Source organism: Vicia villosa, linkage group LG2, assembly GCF_029867415.1.
Source record: "Vicia villosa cultivar HV-30 ecotype Madison, WI linkage group LG2, Vvil1.0, whole genome shotgun sequence".
Taxonomy (NCBI): domain Eukaryota; kingdom Viridiplantae; phylum Streptophyta; class Magnoliopsida; order Fabales; family Fabaceae; genus Vicia; species Vicia villosa.
In genome coordinates this window covers 102,738,390-102,760,199 of record NC_081181.1, presented here as the reverse complement: position 1 = coordinate 102,760,199, position 21,810 = coordinate 102,738,390, and the positions used below count along the sequence as shown (strand labels likewise).

At 35.4% G+C, this 21,810-nt stretch overlaps 2 protein-coding genes across 2 annotated transcripts; one reads left to right on the top strand and one right to left on the bottom strand.

Moving 5' to 3' along the window:
* Nucleotides 1–8,397: 8,397 nt before the first annotated feature.
* LOC131646546 (alpha/beta hydrolase domain-containing protein VTE7-like) lies at nucleotides 8,398–12,761 on the top strand. The gene is made up of 10 exons (XM_058916559.1): nucleotides 8,398–8,790; nucleotides 9,583–9,677; nucleotides 9,766–9,863; nucleotides 9,962–10,011; nucleotides 10,438–10,533; nucleotides 10,656–10,745; nucleotides 10,831–10,923; nucleotides 11,128–11,223; nucleotides 12,070–12,135; nucleotides 12,258–12,761. Exons 1-10 carry the CDS (start codon nucleotides 8,560–8,562, stop codon nucleotides 12,423–12,425), a joined length of 1,083 nt encoding a protein of 360 aa, XP_058772542.1. The 5' UTR covers nucleotides 8,398–8,559; the 3' UTR covers nucleotides 12,426–12,761.
* Nucleotides 12,762–19,848: 7,087 nt separating this feature from the next.
* LOC131649693 (pentatricopeptide repeat-containing protein At1g12775, mitochondrial-like) lies at nucleotides 19,849–21,592 on the bottom strand. The gene is given in 3 exon segments (XM_058919448.1): nucleotides 19,849–19,899; nucleotides 20,255–21,096; nucleotides 21,532–21,592. Coding segments are annotated over 3 exon segments (954 nt in total).
* Nucleotides 21,593–21,810: the final 218 nt, after the last annotated feature.

Below are 21,810 nucleotides of genomic sequence, written 5' to 3'. Positions count from 1 at the left end.
GCATTTGTAAGGCTGAATGTCATTACAAGGGACTCGTAATGGCCATCGAATGTTCTAAACTCTGTTTTATGAGTATCTTTCGATGAAACTATGATTTGATGATATCATGATCTTAAATCTATCTTGGTAAAAATCTTTGCAGCGTGCAATTCGTCTTGAAGTTCATCAATGGTAGGGATAGGGAAACGGTATTTGACTATGGCAATGATTAAAGCGTGACAATCGATGCAAGAATTCCAACTGTCGTCCTTTTTTTACAAGAAAGAAAGGGGAGGAGAAGCGGCTGTTACTAGGGACAGTGAACCCTTCACTCAACATCTGATGAATAAAGTCATTGCATTTTTTTGGGAATGGGGATAGCGGTAAGGTTTGACATTAATGGGTGGGGTATTTGAGTTTAGGGGAATTTTATGGTCATATAATCTTGAAGGTGGAAGGGTAGGAGTTTCTCTACAAATAGTTGATATTTATTAGTGATATTGGCAATATTGGGATCAAGTGTGGAGAGAGATAGGAACTGTTTGGTCTGAAGTGTTTTGCATAATAAGGTCCTCTTTTTCAATAGGGAGGAAGGTCATGAGGTGGAATGAGGCAATGTAGTCGGTGTGGATAAGTTGCCTTAGCTGATGAAAAGTTTTCAAAGAGGGTAGTGTCTTTAGATCAACTTTAAGAATGATTTGGGTATCTTGGTGGTGAAATGTTAAGGATGGAATAGAAAAATCAGCAGTAATGGGTCCTAAGGTATGTAACCATGTCATCCCAAGAACGACATTTGCATCTTCGATGGGTAAAAGGTAGAAGGGAGGGGAAAAAGGTTTATTTTGGAGTGTAAGTTGGACATCATGACAAATGCCGTCACATTGGTGATGAAATCCATTTCCAACCATAACTGAAAATTAGGGAATAAAGGTAGTGGGAAGATTAAGATGGTGAACAATTCTCGGTTGGAGAATGTTATGTGTGTTACCGGTATCCACGAGTACCATTACCGAAAGTCCACCAATAAGTCCTTTGAATTTGAGGGTTGGGGAGAAAATTGACTTGTCAAAGCTTGAGGTGATAACTGAAAGTAGGTGTTAGGTGGTTTTGTCTCAATAGCCTCTTCAAGAGGGGGTGCATCTAAGTCAGGGTTCTCTTGTGTGTCCTCTTCAAAAAAGGAGGATAAGAAATCAATTATAGGTACACTTATGGCCAACAAAGATGTTTTGATCACAATAAAAACAAAGAACTTGAGCTCAATGCTCTTGCATTTGGATATTAGTTAAGCGGCGGATGGGTATTTTAGCAGGTTGTGAAGTTAATGGGGTTTTAGGATCAAGATTAGTTGGTGAGATATTTGGGTTGGGGCCTTGTTAAAAGTGGTTTAAAGGGTGTGGTAAATTGTTTCTGGAATTTGGGTTTGGTATTTTGCAGTTTAGATTCAATGAGTTTAGCAAGGCCAATGGCTTGCAAAATTGAAGTAAGGTGATGAATGACCATTTCATTACAGATTTCCAATTTTAACACTGAAAATAAAACAATTCAGAATTGCATCTTGTGGTAGCCCAACAACCTGGTTACCTAGTTTTTCAAACTTTTTTTTTGGTAATCCACAACTGAACCATCTTTTTTTTAATTTAAACAATTCATCCTGATGATTCTCATAAGTAGAGGGACCAAAATGTAATTCTAGTGCTCTAATAAAGGAGAACCAATGTGTCAATAGATGATTCTGGTGCATCTACTTAAACCAAGATAAAGCATCACCTTTTATGAAAAATGAAATTAAAGATAACCTATTTTCTAGAGGTAAACTATAAAAACTAAAAAATTGCTCAGCTTGAAATAATCATTCCAAGGGGTTTGGTCCATCATAGAGGGTAAGTTCAAGTTTGGGAGTTCTGAATGGGGGTAAAGGGGTATTTGTGGAATCTGTTGTTATGGTATTTGGCAGGTAAAATGGGTATTATAATTATGGGTTGTGAGAAAGGGTGATTGTGGTTGGATAAAAGATGGATATGGTGGAGAGGGTGGGGTGGTGGCGCGACTGTGATTCATATAGGTAGTAGCGGTACTGTGGGGGTGGTTAGGTGTAAAAGAATAGGTAGTTGAGTTATGTAGGGGGTATTAATAGGTGTTCAAATGATGGTAGCAGGGGAAGTAGTCATAGGTGATAAAGAAATATTATGAGTAATACTTGATGAACTAGATGCAGAAGGAATAATAGCAGATTGTGGGGTTCCCTTTGTGTAGCAATCTTTTGAATGATAGACATGATAGAGCCATTCCTAGAATTAGCTATTTGTTTCTCATTATCGAATCCGGTGTGAATATCCCCAACCTATTGTGCTAGATCTGCAACAGCCATATCAAATCTTTCACCCATTTGCAGTTGGTTTTCTTGCATAGCATTATCCAAATAGAGTTGAGCTAAGTGGACAACTTCTTCTACAATATCTTTAGAAGAGGGGTTGGTAGGTTTTGGAGAGACCATGGGAATAAGAAATGAAAGCACCAATGATAGATCTAAAATATGATAACAATAAAATTTAAGCTTCTAAGAAGATAAACATAAAACAAGTTGAACATTCTTCATATCCTCAAAGGGTGATAGCATTACAATATAAATACTTAGGGTTACTCATAAATGGGCCATGGGCCTGATCCAATAACAAGACTAAAATACTACAAGGGACATTCTCTATGCACCCATATGCTTTCTCACAGCTCTGGTGAAAACCCCCCAAAATACCCCTATATTTCAGATATGCATCTCCGAAGACACAATTTTTTGGAAAACAATGTGACTTCGCATATGCATATCAGAAGACACCTTTTTTTGTGTTGTGATTTTTCGGATATGCATATCAGAAATAACCTAATATTTGTTAAAAAAATTAAAATCAAGGTGAATCAATACAATTAATAGTATAATTAATTGTATTAATCAAAATATATAATTAAATATATATATCATTATAATCAAGATATAATAATAATATCAACCTATTAAATATTTAAATCAACACATTATTTTCATATAAAATTAATTAAAAAAAGCTAATATAAATTAAAAATTATAATGTTAATAGGAGGATATTTTTATCATGATAATTTCATTAATTATAATGCATAATATTGTAGTCATTTAAAAAATAATTACTTTTATAATTTAAAAAAATGTGTGACAATAAATTATTACAAAATTAAAATCTTATTTAATCTCTTTATTCCTTATTTATAATAATTTGTATTTAAGTTATTCTTTATTAATAATAACTCACTTTAATTATGTTATAACTATTTATAAAATAATTATCTTCTTAAAATAAAATTAAAAGAAATTTGGGATATTGGTTAATTCAGATATGCATATCCGAATTAATCAATATCCCAAATTTCTCAATTTTTTTGGGGTTTTTTCGGGTATGCATATCTGAAAAAACCTCTGACATTTTAAATTCAACGTTTAAATAAAAAACATTTGAAGAATGGGGAGTTCGAATATGCATATCCGAAGGGTATTTTGGAGTTTTCGATGGTGTTTTTCACCCTATATGGGTGTAATGAAAAATTCCCATACTACAATTCAAATTAATAATAAATGAACCCTACACTAAAAGAAATAAAAGTCTTTGAAACAAGTGGGGTGATTTCTTTTTCTACTGAACTTATTCCGCTGTATAATTTCTTTCCTAACATATATCATATGAGCAACTCTTACCCCACCTCTTCGTTCTCTCACCCACCATGTGTACTTCCAAAAATGCCCCTCTGATTTTGTAGATGTACATTCAAAAACACTTTTTTACAGTTGCATAAAAATGTTCCGTAGATGCACATACGGAACACTCCGTAGATACATCTACGGACTAAACCCTCAACCAGTGAACCAGAAAAACAAAATTTGTAACAAAAAAAAGCAACATTCATTGATTAAAATTGGTCGGCATTACATCGATAATTTCTACAGAAAATTAAATATTACATATCAATAGCCCGGTGGACGCTTGCACATATCTAAGATTTACTCGACCATTCTTTGGAACGTTGTTACGAACTCGAGTGGGATTTTCTGTTCGAAACCTTCATACGTACGCCACATCGCCAAAACATCCGCTCGTTTCTTGAGCTCAAAGTTGTTGTAAACGATGTTTCCTCCGTCGTCAAATGAATGTGAACGATACTCGAGCTTCACAACCTTCCGTTTGTCATTGTAAGGTAGGCGGTATTGGATTTCTTTGATGATATATTCGAGCGAGGTGTATTCTTGCACTTTGATCGTCTGCCCGGGTGTTCTACCGTCGGAGTAGGAGACACTTGCGACATGCCAACGGATGTTGTACTCATATTGAGACATTTTTGTGTTTGTGTGAAATACAACATTAGAACCCTAAATTTATAGAATACCTAGGTGAATATGGACCACGCATTCTCTGTCACAGAATGTTCCGTAGGTATATCCACTGAAGGATAAAACCCATAATTTTCAAAATTACAGTCTTCCATAGATACATTTACGGAACTTTCCCTGTTAGTTTTTTTAACAAAACAACATTAAATAGCAGTAGCAGTAGGGAAAGAAAAGATAAAATAAAGTGTACAATGTTATAATTGATAAAAATTGATTATATCGCAATGTTATAGAGTGCATATATATTACACTTTGAAACTAGAAAATACATCAAAAGAATTGTCACCGGCTAAATCTATTGGTGGTTCCAATTTTGATTTTTCCTTATTCGATTCTTTTTCGATGTTCTTCGATCTTTCAAATTCGAGCATCCTATCAAAAAAAACATCCGGCCACGTATCGGGATCTACAGTATGATGAAGCATCCATTGCGGTGATGTAGGTGGTATGGGGCATCCCTGTTTCAAGTAAACTTGCACAAAGTGACTCGCTTTTGAAAGCCATCCAATACATATGACGCAGTCATTTGAATTTATAGGCGGTGCGGTGCGGAGTGGGAAAAAAGTTTCCGAAAATTCATAATGCGTCAAGTCAATCCATACTATACCATATGCGCATGCAATAATATGTCCCATTTCCGGGAATCTCATCCATTTTGACACCAGTGCGTAAGCACCCATCCAAGGAACAAGAGCTTCGTTAACCGCTTCAAATTTAGCTTCCTCTCCATATAACCGCGTGTATGCTTCTTTATGCATCTTCAACTCTTGGATGAGTTAAAGTCGGACAAGTGTATGGCTATCCTCTCCATTACCAAGCAACATCGAGACGGCTCGGTAACCGTAATTACCATCCCCCGCAACATCTACGATCTGCTTGATGTAAGGATGCATAAAAACCGGCATCTCTTCAATGAATGGAATTTTTGGTGGAATAAGCATCTCTTCGATGATTGGAATTTTTAGTGGAGTAGGTGTCGGAGCCGGTTTGGTTATGCGAGCTCCTTTGTTTGAACTTTTTTGAGATTTAGGTGTCGGTGAGTTGGTAAAAAGTTTATCGACATGCTCACAATAAGAAGGAGACCGTGTAGTCGAGTTGTCGTTCAGTGTAGGCTTCAATTTCTTCGGAGCACCCTTTGTCTTAACCGGTTGAGAAGGCGGTTTCATGTCGGTTATTTTGGGATATCCAATATTCCGCAATTGTTCTTTGATGTGGAGTTTCATGTTGTCATTGGCCTTTAAAAACCTCTCTTGTATTGCTTCCAATTCAGAAGTAATAAAGATATTCGATTTGTCTCCTTTGATGCAACCATCATCATCAAAACTAAGTCTTTTCCAATGAGTGATAACTTCGTCCATTCTTATTGGCTCACATAATCTCATATTTTTAGCAATAAAACAACCACACAGGAGACCATACATTATAGTAATAGTGCAACCACGCTTTGCACTATTGAAACCGACAATTTTGCTACGTTTGGCCTCGTGAAAAGTATAGTTTAACCCGGCCCGAAACACATTGCCGATCAAATGAGTATAAATAATGTTGTCCCTAAATCGATGTTCCAACATTGTAATGCTCCGACCAAATGTGGTTTGTATCTAATTGTGTTGGTTTTTGATCATGAGATTTACTATGTCCTGATCTCGACAGAAGTCACCCTTGCTATTAGCCAACCAATTTTTCAAACTAGCATGTGTCGATTCAACTCTATAGTTGGTTGTATTCTCAAGGTGTCGGACATTATCAGTCCACGCACACACAAACTTCTCCTTCACCTTATCAAGAATGGTTCTTTCAACATATTTCAATAAATCCGGATACTTTTCACACACTTTCTGAAATTGAATGAAGGAATCGGAGTATAATTCTTTTGTCGAAGAATTTGCAATATGAGTCCATGCATCCATTATTTGTTCAACAATCACACCGGGCTTCACCGGTTTTCTACCATCGGTCTCTATTTGTTTCGTCCCCACCGCGGGTTTAACCTTACTTCTCACATTACATGTTATGTGATATCGACAAAGTAATGAATTAGAAGAAGGAAATACCTTTGCCACCGCATTCATCAAAGCGATATCATAGTGCATAACAATCGCCTTAGGCATCTCGACTTGTTTTTTCAAAAGTGACTGACACACCTCTTATGCCCACCTAAAATTATCCTTTTTTCACACTCCAAAAAAGCAAAACCAACGGCGTATGTCTTCTCAGTGGATGTAACACCGACCATCTCAAATAATGGAAGTCGATACTTGTTGGTCTTGTAGGTAGAATCGAGAAGGAGCATTGTCGAAAAAGTGTTGAACAACTTTATCGAATTAGGATGAGTCCAAAAAATATCTCGGACCGTAACTCCATCGTCGCAAGTTCTGTATCGCGACATGTATTTGTTATCATCCAACAATTTCAATAGTTGTTGCATCTCACTTTTATCTCCCCTAATCGCCTTATTATTGCGGTACCAGATGTTATACAATTGTATTATATTTGATACGTTGTCGGGTTCCTTTTGCTTCAATGTCGCAAGTATATTTTTCGGTTGAACAATATTCAAGGACATGTCATTAATACATGTCTTCTCTTCTGGATTGAGCCGACATACACTAGGATGACCTTGCAACTTTGCGCACATATCATGGTTATGCAACTCCCAAATAACACTAAATCTCCACTTCTTGCTAGCCACCATGTAACTACGGATTTTAAATGAACACTCGTATTTTCTAGTACCCGTGTCGTCTCTCTTAAACTTCCTTATAGGAGGATGGTATTTCCCGCTTCTTTCACACAACATTGTTACGAACGCGTTTCTTTGTGCCGTACCATTATTTGATCTTCCTATTACCGCACTAAAACCAAGGTTAATTGCATTCCTACGAATCCATGTGAGCATGCTATCACGATCATCAAACTCTTGCTTGTTATTAAAGTCACCGCCGACATTGACCGCCTTTACGACTACCCCTTCAACCTTCGATGAAACATCGACTGAAGGAACTAATTCTCTTGAGATATTATCGGGGTACACGATACCTATTTGTAAACAATAACACAAATAACACAAAATCACAAGGCTGTTGGAAAAAACAACACAGATACGTTCCGTAGATGCACCTCTGAAACATGTTCATCTTCAACACGTTCTGTAGATGTACCTATAGAAGCAACGTAACTTTTTTTTAAAATTGATGCATAATGTGAGCAATGCAATGGATAAAGATGACTATTTACCTGAAATTCAGTCTTCTCTTGCTCCCTTTGATTTCTTGCACCAAAAAGTTGGAGGTTTGGAATAGACAATCATATTGATGAAGTAGGTTTTTTGGGTGGTGAGAGTGAGTGTTGAAGAAGAAATGTAACAATGGGGGTAGTGATCATGCTAGTTCAAACTATATCAAATGCTTCCGTAGGTACATCCACAAAATATTCTAGCGCTAAGTCATTTCGTAGATGTACCTAAGGAACAATCCCTGAATTAATTTTATTTGTATTTTTTGCCAACAGACACTAGTTTAAAATGCTTCCGTAAATACATCTACGAAAAAAATTTATTTTTAAAAAAAAAAATGGTACTTTCGAATATGTATCTACGGAAGTAGGGGGCATATTTGAAATTTCGCCAAATAACTAAGAGATTAAGGGATGGATTGATCATATACCCAAATGATATATTAGACTGTTTTAATCAATTTGTTTTAAATTTGATTGGAATGACTAATATATATATATTTGATTGGAATGACTAATATATATATATATATATATATATATATATATATATATATATATATATATATATATATATATATATATATATATATATATATATATATATATATATATATATATATATATATATTGACACTAATTATTATCACTTCATTTATAAATAAAAACAAAATAAAATAAAAATGACCCCTAACAATAAAAATTCATGATTTCAAAGTAGCGCCAGGAATATTTTAGTTTATAAGAGCAATAAATAGCGAAGAGAGTTAGTAGCAAGCAGCTAGTTAAGGAAGAAGAGGACGGGTGACAACTTCCTTGCCTGCCCTGGTCCTTTCCTTGCATGACTGACACACATGACGTCTCTCTTCTGCTCACTCTGCTACGCTAAAACTATAACACCGACCTTTCATTCTTTTCTCTAACTCTCAACAATGGTTTCACTTTTCTCTCAACCTTTTCCTCCTCCTTCTTCTTCTTCTTCTTCTACATTACCCTTTACTAGAAGATGCACCTCCACTTTCAAACTCAAACCTTTCACTGTTTTTTCTTCTTCTTCTTCTTCTTCTCAACCCTTCCCTCCTTTTCTTCCTAAGGAAATTCACACTATCAATGACCCTTTTGCTAGAAAATTCGCAATGCGGATTCAAAGACTACCTGTCAATGTAATTATCTGTTTCTCTCTTTATGCTGTTACAAATACAGTGTTTAAAGATAAGTGTGTACGGTTTTATCATAAACTGAACTTAAGAACCATGTACTTGTACTATTTAAGTTCACTTTATTGTTAATTACACAGTTTTCGTACATTTATGTTCTGTTTACTGATTCCTATGATCCACTTTTTTTTAATATTATTTATATGCTTCAATTAGTGGTGGATTTATGTTGTATTTTTTTATTTCAAAATATTCGGTTGTTGAAAGGTTTTTGGGGTTTGGATTTGAGACCTGGAAATTTGTTGTGTATTTGTTTGGTGGTGGTGGTGGTTGTTGATATTTATTGTGGGTCTTTCTACACATTACTCCTAAATTCTTGACAAACAGTTATAGAAATTTGTTTGTGGTTATAGAATGTGTCTTGGCCCCCATTGGTGTGTAAGGTCAAATCTCATACATTCTAGTGTCCAAAATGTATGTTTGTTGTCCCACCACAGGGAATAGTTCTTGGTTGAAAGTGTTGAGATGCAATGGATCTTGTCAAATTTATTGTGATACCATGGTTGGTGGAATTATTATATACAGTTAACAAAAATGTTGTTTCTTCCTGAGATTTTACTTGATGAGACCCCTAAACTAACTGACTGTGTTCTTAACAGTTGTGATTGTGAACTTACTTTTCAATTTCGGTTGCTCGAAAATTCGGTTTATTTTCAAATTGTGGAGAGAATAGGCCTTCCTGAAAACTAATTTTTTGCGGTTGATTAATATGTGATTTGTTCTATATGACACAATTAGGTTAGCTTTGCAGAAAACCCTATCATGAGCAGTTGTGTGAAGCCGCTGGTGCAGAGCAAGGAACCGCCGATTGTTCTTATACACGGTTTCGATAGGTGCTCAAAATTTGCTAGAGACGAAATTTGTTTATAACATTTTTATGCTCGAGTTGACCCTGATTTTTCATGCCGTCTTATTATTCAGTTCATGTTTAGAATGGAGATATGGATATCCATTGCTTGAAGAATCTGGTTTCGAGACCTGGGCAGTCGATATTCTTGGTTGGGGTTTCTCTGATTTAGGTTTGTTTTATTACTTTGCCTGTTGTGTCTTGTTTATTTACCCCTTTCTTTTTGAGGTTTTTTGTGCTTTCAACTCTAAATTTTCTTTTATTCATCAGAAAATCTTCCTCCTTGTGACGTGGTGTCGAAGCGCAATCACTTCTATCAGGTTTTGATGTATTCCTTAACAAGAATGTATCTCTTATATCCCTGTGTGTTTATCAAACCTTATATCATTATGGACATTCGGGAATCATGGAAAATAACGGTTTATGCAAATTCTGCCACAGAACAATGCTATAGCTTCACGACAACAGCTATTCGACAACATTTTATACTAATTATGGTATCGCAAAACAATAGTAATTTGTTCAAAATCCTCTACACTATAGGGCTGCTATTTGTCAACAATGCCTTTTACCAAACTATGTAGATTGGGGTAACAAATCCGTTAAATTATAGGCTTTGAATTGTTTATAAACTATCATCGGAAGAATTTTCTATCTTCACCGTTCATCAATTTCTTTCAACATCTCATATTTTCCTCCCATTGTTGCACACTTTGTTGAGGCCGAGCTGTATTTATTTTTTACAGTTTTGGAAGTCCTACATCAGAAGGCCAATGATATTAGTTGGACCAAGCCTCGGCTCTGCTGTTGCCATTGATTTTGCGGTTAATTATCCAGAAGCTGTATGTGCCATCAAATGAATTTAATTCTTAATATCCACCACGGCACAGTTTGTGAGAAAATCATCTCGTAAAAAAAGTTCATCAAATGACTATGGTGATTTATTTGCAGTTCATCTTTTCAGGTGGAAAAACTTATTTTGATTGATGCTAGTGTATATGCAGAGGGAACTGGAAACTTAGCAACCTTGCCTAGATCGGTAGCCTATGCTGGGGTAAATATATCTCCATCTTACTAAAACCTTAAAACCATATTGCTGATCATCATTATAATTCACTTTTGACACTGTTTTGAATCAGGTATATTTATTGAAGAGCCTTCCGTTGCGCTTATATGCCAACTATTTGACCTTCAATAACATGCCCTTACACACCATTCTTGATGGGACTAAAGTGAGTTTCTCTGTCTTTAAAATTATGGTTTTCTATGATATGTTTTTGCATTTTTGTCTTCATATTGCGACATTAGGTACGTGTTATTTTTGATAGCTTGGCATCATATGGTCCAGAACGTTGTGCTTCGTTTGTAATAGGATAGCCAAGAGTTTTAGTCACCCAATATATGTTCTAACATTTTCATTTATATCATATTTATAGGTTGGCCGCTTACATTGCTTATTGCCTTGGTGGGATGATGCTACTGTTGATTTTATGACTAGTGGCGGTTACAAAATTGCTTCCCTCATAAGAAAGGTATATGCAATCTTTTATATGTTATTTTTATGAAGTCTGGGATGCATCTCCCCCTTTGAAACAAATGAATACTTTGAAATATGATTCTTTGCATCGGATCTGACTGTGGGGTATGATCACAGCAGTCACTTGCTTGTCAACTGCGTGTCAATTTTGCAGCATTGAAAAAATTGTATGTAGCCAAAAGCATCATATTTGTTAACTGTAGTGTCTTCAATCACTACTTTGATTTTGTTGTCAATGCAGCCGCCCTTACCTAGTACGATTAGGCTTAGTTTTTGTTATGATTTTTTTCTTAATGAAATCAAAAGCTTATTTTTGTAATTCTGAGACTTTAGGTGACGTGGTTATAATTTCACTTGTTCATTTAGGTTCTTACGTTCTGTATATTGTGCAAGGAAAATGCTTATGAATTTTACAAGCATGTCCTTGGTCAATAGTATTTATAGCTTGGATATAAATGCTATATACACTAGTTCACTGTTTGTTTGAGAATCTGAAATTCAATCCAACTCATATTTGAAAACTCCCTGCTCTTTTACCCTAAGCAATGGGGGCCCCCTTTCAGTGAGATCGATTCTAGAGGCTCCTGAATTTAATAGAAACAGGCCATGAGTTGTTTGGAATGTTGTCATTGATCACCATTAATAGCACATGCTGAAGTTACAAGGTAGCTTTTCTACCAGTATTATGTTTCTTGATTCGAGTTACACGCGCATACTAAACCAAAATGAAAACATAGCCCCATTTTCATCAATTACAAATTTGCATCGGAAAAAATTTTTTCATCTTATTTCCCGAAGCTTGGTTTCCTTGGCAGTAATATGTTTTGAATTTGTTTAACAGGTAAAGCAGAAAACACTGATAATATGGGGTGAAAATGACCGTATAGTCAGCAATAAGCTCGCAGTGGTTAGTTATCATATAGCACTAGTTTTATAGCATGTGATTAACAATATTTCCCCCTTGCTAGGGAACTATATTTTACGCAGAAACTGCGAGTGAAGTTGACTATTAAACTTCTATTCTTGCAGCAACTACACTGTGAATTACCTGATGCAGTTCTACGTCAAATACCCGATTGCGGGCATATTCCTCATTTGGAAAGACCTGATTCAGCTATGAAATTAATTGTTGAATTTATTCAAACAGAGAAAAAGAAATTAAGTAAACGTGTTTCACAAGTAAGCCAAGTGAGTTAACTTTTAGCGAACCTGCAGGCACAAGAGCTAAACAAGTTAAGTTTTCGGAATGCTCCTTCCCTAACTAGAGTTTTAGAGGAAGATAAAAGCAATATCTGCTGCAGAAGCTTAATATTGATAAGTAGAAGTCTTTGTCATATCATATATAGTTTATTTTGAGTGTTAATGTGTTAGCTATTGAATTATGCTTTCAGTGAATAAGTATTCATCAAAATGTTATCTTTCTAAGTAGCATAGCAGAATGTAATTATTTTAAAATGTAGCCAACTTGAACTGTGGTGGTGACATAAGATAAGACCATGTGATTTTACCATTATATGTTGAATATAAAATTGAGATGCATTTGGAATAAATCCATGACTTCCATCATCCTCTAAAGCTACCTGTTTATGAACCTGAAACAGAAATTGGATCAAAGAGATGAGTTTGTGTATTAATTGTGATCAAATGCAAAGTTTACAGAAAGGGAAACAATCTCTAGATTTTGCCATAGAGCATGACCCTATAGAGATCCACCTTTCCCTTTTAGAATAAACATTCCACAATTTGGGTTCATTGGATCTGTGATGGATTAATAGATATCTTGGGTCTATTATGTTAAATTGTAATTCGTTGTGTCGAAAAGATTTGATTTGATTTTGAAGTGTGAAAACAGTTTGTTACACACAGATTTGTTTTAGATCTAAATAGATAGATTTGATTTAGATCTAAAATAGATTTGATTTGATTTAGTTCCAAAATAGGTATTTTGTGCTTTTATAGTTTTGGGCTTCTGGCTTAGAGAGCAAGCTAACATAAATCTATAAATAGAGGGAGTAACTCCTATTTTTGTAATCAAGTCAATTGAATTGTGTTCACACGTGAATAATAAAGTTTTCCACAGTTTGTGGGCAGAGAGAAACTCTGCAGAAAATCATCTTCTTTCTTTCTTTTATACTGTTCATCGTTATTGTGTGGTGATATCAATCTTGTTCATCAAGATTGATAGAAATTCATCATAGGTTTTGGTGGATTTCCAACATCTGGTATCAGAGCTCGACTTATTTGTAGTTGAAGAAAATACAAGTGAATGTGGAAGAGAGAGCTTTCACATTAGGGGGAGCATTGTATAGACTCACTTGAGGGGGAGTATTGATAATCAAGTGTGAAAAACAAGTCTCACATTGGTTAGAAAAGGAAGAATGAATACTTTATAAGTGAGAGAACTCTCACACCTATCACCTTAAGGCTTTAGGTAGACAAGTGGTGTGTCTCTCACAAATGTGTGTCCCAAGTGTAATATGTTCCCTGTTGACCCCCCCCCCCCCCCCCCCCCCCCCTTAATAGCCTCCAACGGTGGTATCAAAGTTCTAGTTAATCAATTCAAGGCAAGAAGAATGGCGATGATAATGAATCATCCGAATGGGCATTTTCCAGCAACTCTTCCAATTTTGAAAAGAGATAACTATGAGAATTGGTGCAAGAAGATGAAGGTTGTGTTCTGTTGTCAAGATCTTTGGGATCTTGTGAAATAATGGATAGAACCGCTTGCAGAATACGTGACGGAAGAACAAAATACTGCATATAAAGAATTGAAAAGGTTAGTGATATAGAATCTGCAAAAGAAGCTTCGGAGATTCTTGAAAAGTCTTTTGAAGGTACAGAAAAAGGTGAAAGATGTGAGGTTAAAAAATCACAAGAGAGCGTATGAATTGCTTCAGATGGAAGATAGCAAAAGCATAACTAATTTATTCACTAGGGTTATGAAACTAGTGAATCAAATCAATATATGTGAAGAAGCGTTAACAACAAGAGTTGTTATTTTGAAGATCTTTAGGCCTTTGGCCCTTAAGTTCGACCACGTGGTGGTAGCCATAGAACAGTCGAAGGATTTGTCTAAATTGACAAAGGAAGAGCTTCAAGGGATGCTTGAATCTCATGAACAAAGAATGACTGAAAGAGTTGCAGGCAAGTCGAAGAGTGATGTGGCTCTGCAGGCTCAATCAGCAAAAGAAAAGAAAGGTAAAGGAAGCTGGAATGAAAATAAAGGTAGAGGTGGCTACAATAATTCGACTGGTCGAAATCAACAAGAAGGAAGTTGTCGAATTAGAGAAAGCCCTCATACCAAGGCAACCAAAGAGGTGGTGCTGCAGGTAAGGGAAGAGGTGGTGGTCGAAAGCCTGACAAAAGTCACATACAGGGTTTCAATTTTTAGAAGTATGGTCATTATATGAGTGATTTTCCAGAGAAGCGTGAGAATCAAAAAAGTGATGCAAAGTTTGCAAAATATGAAGAAGAATGGATGTTGTTGATGGTCACAACAAGAGATGAAGATAAAAACAAGGACCAATGGTACTTGGATTCAGGATGCTCATCACACATGTCTAAAAGGAAAGATTGGTTTGTCAACATAAAGCTCTCGATGAAGAACATGGTGAAATTCGCAAATGACAATACTCTAGAAACTGAAGGTATTGAAGACGTTCTAATTATGAGAAAAGATAGAAAAATGTCAATAATTTCCAATGTGTTGTACATACCAGGAATGAAGAGCAACTTGCTTAGCATTGGACTGTTGGTCAAAAAGAATTACAAGGTGTCGATCGAAGACAAGATGATGAGAGTTGTCGACGCAAGTGAGAGGTTAATCATGAAAGATCCCATGTCTCAGAATAGAACCTTCAAGATCGAACTCGATGTGATGGAGCACAAGTGCCTTGCAACTGCAACTAGTAGATATAAGTGGATATGGAACTATCGAATAGGTCATCTCAACTTCAGTGACATCAGAGAGTTGAAAAGAAGAAATATGGTTTCAGGGATACTAGAGATCGACATTCCAAGAAAAGTGTGTGAGGAATGTGTGCAGGCGAAACAACACAAGAACAGTTTTAGCAAGGATGCAGGAAGCAAGTCGAAGGAAATCCTTGATGTCATATACTCTGATGTACATGGACCAATCCAGGTAGACTCAAATGGAGGTAACAAATATTTTGTTACATTCATAGATGATTTCAGTCAAAAACTATGGACTTACATGATCAAGAAGAAAAGTGAAGTGATCGGGGTATTTGGCAAGTTCAAATCTATGGTCGAAAGACAAAGTGGTCAAAAGCTCAAAATTCTGAGAACTGATGATGGTGGAGAGTATGTGTCGAACGACTATGACATGTTATGTGAGAAAGAAGTGATTGTGCATGAGGTGGTGCCACCTTACACTCCACAGCAGAATGGAACAACAGAAAGGAAGAATTGAACCATCATGAATATGGCGAGAAGTATGTTGAAAGGAAAGCATTTACCTAAAGAGTTTTGGGGCGAAGCTATGTCAACTACGATATACATTTTGAACAATTGTCCAACAAGGAAGCTAGAAGGAATTACGCCATAAGAATGTTGATCTGGTGTAAAGCCTAGCTTGAGTCATCTGAAGGTATTTGAATGTATAACACATAGACATGTACCATATCAGTTTAGAAGAAAACTTGATGACAAGTCGAGTCAGATGATCCTAATAGGATATCATTTGACTAGAGGTTACAAGTTGTTCGACCCAGTGAATAAGCAAGTGGTGATCAGCAGGGACGTGATCATAGATGAGCTTAAAGAATGGGATTGGACTGAGAATGTCAAGAAGGATCCAGTGTGAATCTTTTGTGAAGAACAAACCACTGAAGTCGAAAGAGAAGAAGTTCGACAAGAAGAAGTCAGAGGTGATGCAGGTCCAAGAAGACCTCAAAGAACAAGAGACATGCCTGCAAGGTTGCAAGAATGTGTGGTTACATTAGATGATGTGGTCAATGACGAAGGTGAGCTGGTACATTATGCTTTCTACGCAAATTTCGAACCCGTCAATGCAGTTGAGACATTGAAGGATTCAAAGTGAGTAAAAGCTATCAATGAGGAAGTGAAATCCATCTAAGACAACAATACTTGGTCACTTGTCGAATTTCCTCAAGGCAATAAGGAAATTGATGTGAAGTGGGTATACAAGGTGAAGTGTAATCCCAAAAGTGAAGTGACTCGAAACAAGGCAAGGCTTACGGCGAAAGGATTTCTTTAGAAGGAAGGAATCGACTTCGATAAAGTATCTGCACCTGTTGCCAGGATCAAAACAATCAGGTTGGTTGTTGATCTAGCGAACATGAACAATTGGCACATGTGTCAGATGGATATTAAATGTGCATTCCTGAATGGACCCTTAAACGAAGAAGTCTATGTTGCACAACCAGTTGAGTTTGTGAAACATTGCGAAGAGAGAAAGCTGTACATGCTGCATAAAGCCCTGTATGGACTCAAGCAAGCTCCAAGAGCTTGGAATAAGAAGATCGACAATTTTCTAAAGGAGAATGAATTTGTGAAGTGCACAACTGAGCATGGAGTATATGTAAGAAGAAGCAAAAGTGAATTGCTTATACTATGTCTCTGTGTCGATGACTTGTTGATAACAGGTAGCTACAAGAAAGAGATCGAAGACTTCAAAGGTGATCTTAGCAAGGAATTCGTAATGTCTGATCTGGTTGACATTTCATATTTCCTTGGCATCGAATTCTACAAGAGTAATATAGGTTTGATGATGCATCAAAGAAGATATGCAGGAGAAATTCTTAAGAGATTTGAGATGGAAGAATGCAACTTGACTTCGACACCTGCAGAACCAAGACTACAACTGTCAAAAGATGCAGATGAAGACGATGTCGACCCAACCCAGTGCAGAAGGCTCGTTGGGTCATTGAGATACCTTTGTCACACAAGGCCTGACTTAGCATACAGTGTGGGTATGGTAAGTAGATTCATGCAGAAGCCAAAAGTATCACACCTAGCAGCAATGAAGAGGATATTAAGGCATCTGAAAGGAACTCTCGACTATGGTATTTTGTTTCCTGCAGCTGATGAAGGAAAAGAATGCAAGTTAGTGGGATACACTGATTCGAGTTGGTGTAATGATGTTGAGGATCGAAAATCCATAAGTGGTTATGTGTTTATGATAGGTGGTGCACCAGTTTCTTGGAGTTCGAGAAAAGAACCAGTAGTGGCACTATCGTCGTGCGAAGCAGAGTACATAGTTGTTTCCTTTTGTGCATGTCAAGCAACACGGATGGTGAACTTGGTCGAAGAGATAACAGGTAAAGATCATGGAGCAATTACCATGAATATCGACAGCATGTTAGCTATCGACCTGAAGAAGAACCCAATAGCACATGGTCGAAGCAAACACATCGAAATGAGGTTTCATTATCTTGGAAAGCAAGTAGCAAATGGGAAGATGAAGTTGAAACACTGCAGAAGTGAGAATCAAATTGCAGATATCATGACAATGGGAGAGCAAGTCGATGTGTTCAGAAGACTAAGAGCTATGATGAACATAGATAGCCTAGACACATTGAATTAGGTGGTGTGTTAAATTGTAATTCCTTGAGTTGAAAAGATTTGATTTGATTTAGAAGTTTGAAAATAGTTTGTTACACACATATTTGATTTAGATCTAAAATAGATTTGATTTGATTTAGTTCCAAAATAGATATTTTGGGCTTTTATAGTTGAGTTTTTGGCTTAGAGAGCAAGCTAACTTAAATCTATAAATATAGGGAGTAACCCCTATTTTTGTAATCAAGTCAATTGAATTGTATTCACAAAATTTGCAGTTGCAAGTGAATAATAAAATTTTCCACAGTTTGTGGCCAGAGAGAAACTCTGCAGAAAATCATTTTCTTTCTTTCTTTTATATTGTTCATCGTTATTGTGAAGTGATATCAATTTTATTCATTAAGATTGGTAGAAATTCATCATAGATTTTGGTGGATTTCCATCATATTCTCTCATATCATTATAGGTATATGTTTCCCATAATGCAAAAACATGAACATATATGGGCAGTGACAAAATATAATAATTTTTCTTTTTTATTTTTTTAAATATTATTTTATTTTATCTATTTTCAAAATATTAAAGTTTTAGGCTTGTTTGAATCAGTTATACAAGTTACTGTAAACGTTTAATTAATCCTTTTATCTAAAGGTATATGTTTCAAACTTGCTCTTGTCTTCATGTATAAAAAAGACAGGTGACACTGGTGTTATCATATTCTATATTCACTATGATAACAATTCAAGTTCTTTGAAGAATACCAGTTAAGTTTGGTTCCTTATCATTTTAGAACCACAAATACTATAAAAACAATGACTTCAACTTGACTACACAGAACAGATACTATAAATAATAAATTCAACAATCAACACAGAAAGTTTCAGTAACAAACCACATGCCATCATTAGGTAAGTCGGGCCATTTCTTTTCATTATCAGTATTTCTATTTCACCGATCCAGGAATATAACAGTTCACCAATCCAGGAATATAACAGTTTATCCAAACTCTGCTACGCTACAATGCTATGGCAGCGACATAGTCACTATTTGACAGCACTTCGTATTAAATAATATCACAGAACTGAAGCTTTAGCACCATTATAACTGCTATTTAACAAACCTGCATAATCGGTCACTTGATGTGGTCTAATGCTAGCTTCAGGCCCTGCATATTTTTCACATTGTTTATATTTAGGGATAGAAAATATTCTAAAGTAAAATACAGATTTCACAATTTCATGGAATGAGACAGAATTAATGGAAGAAACAAATCAATAATAGAAAACAAAGAGTACATAGGCTTGTGTCTCTGAATCTTCATTGGCAAAAGCTCTCACATCGCACAAATAACTCAAAATTCAAAGAAGCCATTAATAAAAATCCAACAGCCTCGTCATTAGTACATACGAATCAAAACTAAATACTGATGAACATTCAACTGCTGTTCAAATATCCTCGAATGATGTTGGTCGTTTCTTTGATTTGCCACCTACCAGCAGTCCAACTGAGTACAAAGATATCTATAGAACCAAAAAATAGACTTTAACAGGATTCTCATCCTGATGATCTTGGGTATGATTTGGAAGAAGAAGATCTCACGTCCAAATCAGGAGAGAATAAATTATGATTTAGATCATCCAGACTGTAAGGAACCTGAAAGAAGTGCAGAAAACAATTTCCAAATTTGAGTATGTTGAGCCTTGCAAAGGACTTTTATTAGAGGATCTATCATAAAGGTACAAAATAGATTTAAAGTTCTTTTTTGCTCTTAAGGTAAAAGATAGATTCAAATTCATTATATTAATATACAAGCTAACATAAGTTATAGGGTACTGAAAAATAATCAGCTCAAAGGCACTTTAGATATTGACACAGACATCAACAACCAACTAGAACTCTTGGGTTTGCAGATAAATATAATTGAAAAATTGGATCCACAAATGGACCTTGCCAAAGGGAAGTAAATGCAAATAACAATTACAGTGGTTACTTATTAAATTGGTTGTTATATTATTATATAATTTACGCTGTGTGTGTATATAAAATTCAAAGTTTCCATCATGTCTTTGTTTTCCCCCTAGTAATATGCAGACTTGTGAACAACCCATTTTGCCAAGATACAGGACTTCTATAGAATTATTGCAACATCTCAAAACTCAACAAATCATAAACATCACAAACAAACATTCAAATCCCTTCTCAGATTGGTTTGTTATCTGACTCACTAAAAATGAACAATGAAAGAAAATATCACTAAAACCAAATGAATATGATCGAAGTACATTGCAAATATAAAGGATAACTATGTCACGACAAAAAAGAATCAACTATTGACGCCATTAAAATATCGAAATGAACATAACAACAACACATGACTTTTGATTAAAATTAAAGTGACAGTGAGACGATTGAGCAGTACATCTTCTTTTGTGTATGTAACTATCAACAAAATATATAATTAAATCATAATAATCATATCTTACCTAGAGTTACTTTTCAAGTAGACCTCTAGTAATCATTTCACGAAGAAGTTTCTCTGCCTTTTCATTCTCATTTTTAGAAAAGAGAGCACGGATAATAGTTTCATAAGTTATAGCATCAGGAATGATACCACTGCATTCCATTTTGGAGAACAAGGCCTCTACTTCATCAAACAAGCCCTCTCTACAAAGTCCATTGATCATAATAGTATACGTTTGGATATCTAGACTATAACCCTTAATCAAAAGATCCTCAAAAACATCTCGTGCGTTCTTAAGTTGTCCTCCTTTGCATAGTCCATCTAGAAGTACATTGTACGTGCACATATCTGGTTGAATGCCCTGGTCTTTAATTTTCTTAACTAATGCAATAGCTTTGTCAACATGATTGTTTTTGCATAGAGCATGTATTAAAGAATTGTAAGTGAATATATCGGCTGGTTGACCATTCTCTTGCATCTCAAGAACAAGCCCCCAAGCATAGGAGATTCTCCCTGATTTGCAGAAGCCGTCAATAAGGGGATTGTAAGTCATCAGATTAGGAATAATATTGTTGCAACTCATTTCTTTGAAGAGATTGATGGTCTCATCCACCATTTTATTCTTACACAATCCATTGATCATTATATTATAAGAATGAACATCAAGTGCCACTCCTATTCGAGCCAGAGTATAAAATATATTTATGGCCTTGTTCACTTCACTAACTAGGAAATACCCATCGATTAATGAATTGTAAGTAACAACATTAGGTGTTACACCTTCTCTCATCATCACGGCTAACAGTTTCTTAGCTTCTTTCAGATTTCCTTCCTTACAAAGAGCATCAACCAATATATTAAAGGCTTAATTGCAACTTTGGTCCCCCTATTTTACGTTTTTTTGAGTTTTAATCCTCCCATTTTAAAAACTATGATTTTAGTCCCTTTTTTAAGTTTTGTTTTGAATTTCAGTCCCCTGATCAATTTTAAAATAATTTTTGATGATGTGGCGCTTGTTCTGATGATGTGTCAATGTCAAATTATAACTAATTTTTCCAACTCACTATTTATTAAATTTTTAATATTAATTAATTCATTTAAAAGTATTATTAATAATATAATAATAATAATAAACTTAAAATAATTTAGTAAATATGGATTCATTCTAAATAAAAGTGTGCTTCAAAGTATTTCATTAATTTAGTAAATAATTTAGTTTTTCATTTTAAAGTAATTCATACGTTTTTTTTAAAGTAATTCATACGTGATATTCATTCTAAACTCTTTTCTAAAACCTACTCTTCTTGTTTCCAGAAAAGTGTTTTTCCCCAAAACAAAGAAACCTAACTTTTTCTTTCATCTTTTTATAATCTCTAGATTTGTAACCTAATCTTGTTGTTCTATCCTCTTCTTCTTCTTCTCATCTTATCGTTCTATTCTCTTTTTCCTGATTTGGTATTCGAATTTGAAAGATAAAATTAATGCTTGATCGACGTTTTTTTTGGAATTTGTCGGTTGTTTCATGTCTACGAGGAGGTGGTGGGTATGTCCAATTCTTCAATTTCTCTCTTATTCCTC